The sequence below is a fragment of the Propithecus coquereli genome, unplaced genomic scaffold (genome assembly GCF_000956105.1).
Source record: "Propithecus coquereli isolate 6110/MARCELLA unplaced genomic scaffold, Pcoq_1.0 Scaffold81, whole genome shotgun sequence".
NCBI classification, from domain to species: domain Eukaryota; kingdom Metazoa; phylum Chordata; class Mammalia; order Primates; family Indriidae; genus Propithecus; species Propithecus coquereli.
The window spans coordinates 5230957-5237319 of NW_012154285.1; the positions used below are offsets into that span (position 1 = coordinate 5230957).

The window sequence follows — 6363 nt, forward strand, 5'->3', positions numbered from 1 at the left end:
CTCCCGGAGTGTTAGAATTACAGGCGTGAGCCACCGTGCCTGGCCCAGAAACCCAGAGTTTTAAAATGTCATGCCAGAATTTGTAAGTGTGTAATGGAAAGATCTGAAATAAACTTTGTAAAGCTCTGGGAATTTATAACAAAACCATTATTCACTGAAAATCTGTGTGTATAGTGCATCTGAAAAAATAAGAAAACAATAATTAAAAAAATGTAATTTAAGTTTCCCCTTAACTGTAAATTAATACTTTACAAAATAAAAAATTCAAAAACATGGAGAACCTAAAACATTTATGAATGTGGATACTTTGTCTTCTTTAGAATTTGATTGTACCTTTAGTGATGTCTTCATTGGTTTGAAGTTGACAAATGATAATGAATTACCATTTATGAAGTATTAGAACAGATATATAAATTGCATCAAAAGTATCACAAAAGAAAAAGAATAAATGACTATTTGTATAAAAGTGCACCTGATCCTCTGAAAGATAGGAAGTAAGGAAGAAAATGAAAAAACAAAAAATGAAAAACAAACAAAAAAAGTGCACCTGGGTTAGATTTCATTTAAGTGTTGCCATTTGGTTCATGGATTTCTTTAAATACTTAGAAGGCAATATATGAAACAACAATATATCTGGCTCTGCAAATGTTATTTTTGCATATTGTGGGATATAAAAGAATTAGGTTGTAATTTGGAAAGATCATAATATCACTTTTTCTATAATTATTTAAATATTATTCCATGCAAATTGCGCTTCATTATCATTCTAACATCAAAAGATTTTAATGGCCAATCTTTTATTGTACTATGCTAGATATTATAAAGAATGTTTTGGCAGATATGCCCTACTACTATCCAGGTCTTATATTTAAAACAGTATACAGAATATCACTATACCTACTCTTTTGGGCTGAATATTTATTTTATTTTTAAAGGTTTAATGAAGAGGCTAGAGGAGGAGGTAAAATTTAATTCATATATGGTAACTGAAAAATTTCCTAAAGAATTAGAGAACAAGAAAAAGGAATTGCATTTTTTACAAAAAGTGGTTTCAGAGCCAGCTATGGGCCATTCTGATCTTCTTGAACTTGAATCTAAAGTAAGTGACAATCATCTTTTTATAGCTCCCAATTTTATCTCACCCCTGGTCCTGTAAAAATTATGTAAACTGCTTTCTATAGTGTCCCACGCTGACTCTTAAGTTAACCTGTGCTAAGAGTTGACAACTCTTATAAGGAGTTGTCCTTTATGAGGAGTTACAGAACGTTATGTTATACTGAATCCACATGATGTTACGAAAGCCTAGTTGAGCGGTAAGGAAACTAAGTCACTTGAATATATAAATTAATGCATATAATTGTCTCATAAGTTTATGTCTTCCTAATATAATCATTTAGATGGCAAATTTTAAAATATTTTAAGTGTCATTAATTTTTATTTCCAAGAATATTATGACAATTTTATATTTAAAGCTAATATTTTTTATTAGTCTTTGTTCCCACCTTGGAATTATTAAATTTAGTTGTAATGCTCATTAAAACCTGGTATCATAATATTTTGTTCCCTAGAATTAAAATACTAATCAGATGTATATATATTTTTATTTGTTATTATTATTTTTTTGAGACAAAGTCTCACTCTGTTGCCCAGGCTAGAATGCAGTGGCATCGTCATTAGCTCACTACAACCTCAAACTCCTGGGCTTAAGCAACGCTCCTTCCTCAACCTCCTTAGTAGCTGGAACTATAGGCACAGGCCACCATGCCTGGCTAATTTTTCTGTTTTTAGTAGAGACAAGGTCTCACTCTTGGTCAGGCTGGTCTCAAACTCGTGAGCTCAAGTGATCCTCCCGCCTGGGCCTCTCAGAGTGCTAGGATTATAGGCGTGAGACACTGTGCTTGGCCCAGATGTATATATTTTTAAAAATAACAGCTATCATGAAAATTGATTGAAAAGTTTTGACTTGCTAATCCTTTAATGTGTTTAATAATGTGTTTAATTGTAGCCACTACAATTAATTATATAATTCTGGCCATTTTACTCTTTTAATTTACTTAGAAAAATTAGATATCCAAGTCAGATTTGGCTCAAATTTAATGTGATAGAATTAACAGGAAAACTCTACTCTTTCAAAGGACAGATAATACTGAAAGCCATGTTTTGTTTTGTTTTTGTTAAGGGACTGTATGTTTCTGTTGGGTCTATTCAGTTTTATTACATTTTGGAAAAGTTTAGATTAATGACCAGGATAAATGATAGCTATCAAAGAATCACAGATCATTAGCATAGGAAGGCTTTTTAGATGTCATCCATGTCAACTCAGCTGGGTTCATGAATTCTTTGTACTAAATTCCTGGGAATGTTTGTCCAGATTCACTTTATCACTTGTGGTGACTTGAAAGTCATGACCTAGGTGAGGGGATAACTTCAGAATTTTGGAAAGCATCTTTGTGGTAATAATGTATAAATATTTCATGTAAAATACTTTAGGTTAATTTAGACATGGGTGGTAAAATTTATATCAGTAATCAAGTTGTATCATGAAATATAAATTGTTTCTAAAAGTAATCATAACAATCCATAACATTAAGGCAAATGGTTTTCCCATCAAAACACTGATGGTAAGAACTATAAATTCAAAGCTGGGTTTGGCCAGATGTCACTTAGTTTGTGTAATCATAAGGAGAGTCTTAACATTTTTTACTTTCATACGGTTTTAGATAAATGAAATAAACACACAGATCAATCAGCTGATTGAAAAGAAGATGATGAGAAATGAGCCAATTGAAAGCAAACTCTCACTATATAGGCAACAGGTAAGAACATTCTTTTGGCCCACATAGTTAGATCTGTTAGTTAGATCCGCCAGCTGTGTTATCTATAGTCTTAAAGTGAGAAGGAAGTATAGAATAAATGATCTGTCATTGTTAAGACTATAACAGAGAATTAGCGGTAAAGCCACAAAAGACACATGTTCAAATTTGAAATGCAATGTACGTGATGGTGCTTAGTTTCCTTAACATTGCTAACTTGTGATAGAGCTGTTTGTGTTTACATCTGTGAGTGTGGAATTTTATTTTTAAAGTGAAAGCTTACCATAGGTAGTATAAATCAAAATGCTTATAACTTTAGAGTTAAAAATAATATGCTTTTTAGGTTTTGGGGGAAGGGATTTGTTTTGTTTTGTTTTGAGACAGGGTCTTGCTCTGTTGCCCCAGCTAGAATGCAATGGCTAATTTTTAAATTTTTTGTAGAGACAGGATCTCACTATGTTGCCCAGACTGGCCTTGAACTCCTGGCCTTGTGGAGTCTTCCTGCCTCAGCCTCTTCAGTCACAGGGATTATAGGCATGAGCCACAGTGCCCAGCCCTTCAATATTTTTTTCTTCTGTTCCTCAGACTCAGTAATTTCCATTGTCCTGTCTTCAAGTTCACTGATTCTTCTGCCTACTCAAATCTGCCTTTCAATCCTTCTTGTGAATTTTTTATTTCACTATTATACTTTTTAATTCCATAATTTCTTTTTGTTTTCTTTTTAGGTTTTTTCTCTCTATTGGTATTTTCATTTTGTTCATACATTGTTTTCTTGAATTCTTTCCCATCTTCCTTTAGTTGTTTGACCATCTTTAAGGCAGTCGTTTTAAAGTCTTTGTCTAGTAGATCTGCCATCACATCTTTTCCAAGAACAGTTTCTGTCGATTTATTTTTTTCTTTTGAATGTGCTATATTTTCCTGTTTCTTTGTATGCTTTGTGATTTTTTTGTTGTTATAAAGTAGACATTTGAATCTAATAATGTGGTAACTATGGAAATCAGATTCCCTCTCTTTCCTAGAGTTGGCCGTTTTTTATTTTTGTTTTTTGATTATTGTAGGCTGTGCCAAGGATCAACCTGAAGTGTACACTTAAAGCCATTTCAGGTCTTTTGTGAACCTGCACCTTTCCATGGACATGTGTAGTTACTTTCTAATTTTCCCCATATATGCAGTTGTTTTTTTAATGTCTTAATGTTTAATGTCTAGCTTCTGAAAGGGGAAATTGAGAAAAATGAAAAGAAGAAAGAAACAGCACTGGACCTTTAAATCCCCTGGAAGTTACTTCCAGGAGATGCAACAACAATGTCCTCCCCTCTTTGTCTGTGCCTCTACGATCAGAAGCAGCAATCCTGGCAGATTCCAAATATTTGGAAGACAAGGTCCTTTCTGCCTACCTTTGTTCCACCAAGCCATGTGCAAGCTCTTACAGGAACACATGCATGGGATTGGGGTGCGGGATGGGTACTTGTTATTGTGCTAAGGGCTGAAATTGATTGAAATTAACCTCCCTTACTGTCCAAGCCTTTCACTGGAAGTTGCAAGCATTCAGTAGACTCCAGAATTCCAAAATAGTTACATAACAGATTCTGCCCAGTGCAATTGTTGATTACGTGGAGACACAAATTCCTGGTGCTTCTTACTCCACCATCTTCCCAGAATGTCACCTTCTTATAAATTTTGAAACTCTTCTTATAAAATTTATGCTTACATATTTTACTTTCTGTTTTGCTTTTATAAGTGAGGGCCTTTTCTTTCTTTATGTCTTCTGACTATTTTATTTGTGAAAGCTATTAATTTGTTTGCTATAGTTTTTCCATTGATACTGTTGGGTTTTTTAGGTACATGACTATATAATATGAAAATTCCAATTTTTCCTTTCAAATTCTTATGCTTCTAATTACTCTCACATGTCTAATGATATTAGCTAATACCATCAATACAATATTAAATTGTAGTGGAGGTAGTGGACATTTTTATCATGTTCCTGACTTTAGTGGGAAATGCCCTCATGTTTCCCTATTAAATAAGATCCTGGTTTTGGGCTGAAGTTTATATTTATTTATTTTATCATTGAAGTATACCATCAATTCCTATATAATTCTGGTATTCTATTTTTCCTTCTTCATTTTTTAAGCTGGAACTATCGAGTGAAACATTTCCTTATCATCACCTATCTTCATTTTTTTAAACAGGAAGGACAATAGAATTTTTTTAAGGGTTTGCGGTAGATATTCCTCCTCTCCTGTCAAATTTGTTTGAAGAAAAAATAATTTTTTTTTGAGAAAGAGTCTCTCTCTGTTACCTGGACTAGAATGCAATGACATCATCATAGCTCACTGCAACCTCCAACTCCTGGGCTCAAGCCAATTCTCCTGCCTCAGCCTCCCGAGTAGCTGGGACTATAGGCATGCACAACAATGCCCAGCAAATTCGTATATTTTAGTAGAGACGGGGTCTCGCTCTTGCTCAGGCTGGTCTCAAACTCCTGGGCGCAAGCAATCCTCCCACCTCAGCCTCCCAAAGTGCTAGGATTACAGGCATGAGCCATCCCACCCAACCTGAAAAAAAATATTTGTAGCATTTCACTTAGGAAAGCAGTTTGGCTATTGTTTTTCTTAAACCAGTGCAGCCATGGTTCATCAAAAGAAATCTCCCAAGAGTTGCTAGCTAATATAAAATGCTACATTCATGGCTAAGAGCCATTTGGGTTGTGTAAACATTTATATGATTCTGGTGAGTCAGATGTTTGGTTTGAACTTGCATTTTATTTATTAGAATGCCCCAAATATAGTAGATGTTATAACATTTCATTTTAGAAATATATGTATTGAATTCAGTAAGACGACCTGTATTGTTGTTTTAAGAATAAAGCAGTCTTATTTTCTTCCAATGAAAGGAAACCCACCATGCAAAAAAAAAACAAATTTAGTGTTAGCTTCTATTTACTTACCTAGAATGTATTTTCATTAGTATTTGAGTGTTACTTAAGAAGACTTTAATATTTTTATTATTAGCACATTTTTGTTTCTCTGCTTATATGTCGTATATTTTCAGGGCTTTTGTCTTCCAAAATGTTTTTAGGTGGATATTTAGTATATATTGTATGCTCATATTAAATACATAATTGGTGATGGTGTGTAGTAGGAATTGGTTAGGAGAAACCAGGCCGATACTGAAAACTTAACTCAGTAAAATCTATATTATAGATAACTTCACAAGATAGTATAAAGTTGATTGTATGTCTTATTTTACATTCATATTTAATGCTCAATTAGGCATCTATCATTTCTCGTAAAAAAGAAGCCAAAGCTGAGGAACTTCAGGAGGCCAAGGAGAAGTTAACCAGCCTAGAGAGAGAAGTGTCATTAAAGACAAATCAGACCCGTGAATTTGGTGGTACTGAAGTTTTGAAGGGAGATGAGGTAAGTTGAGGTATCTTGTGGGACAAGTGTGTGAGTGTTGTTTTTGTTTGAAACCATTAATGTGTTTGACTTGTTTAGTTTGAATAATGGGAAGTTAATCTTATTTTATAAAACTTATTTATATAGAT

The 6363-nt window shown here is 33.6% G+C and overlaps 1 protein-coding gene across 1 annotated transcript in view; it reads left to right on the forward strand.

The window, feature by feature from the left end:
• Positions 1-6363, forward strand: part of IFT81 (intraflagellar transport 81) — a 109323-nt gene that overhangs the window by 16628 nt on the left and 86332 nt on the right. The window contains exons 9-11 of the mRNA XM_012663414.1: positions 936-1099; positions 2721-2816; positions 6089-6235. Coding sequence (XP_012518868.1) covers positions 936-1099; positions 2721-2816; positions 6089-6235 — 407 coding nt within the window. The remainder of the gene's footprint in view (positions 1-935; positions 1100-2720; positions 2817-6088; positions 6236-6363) is intronic.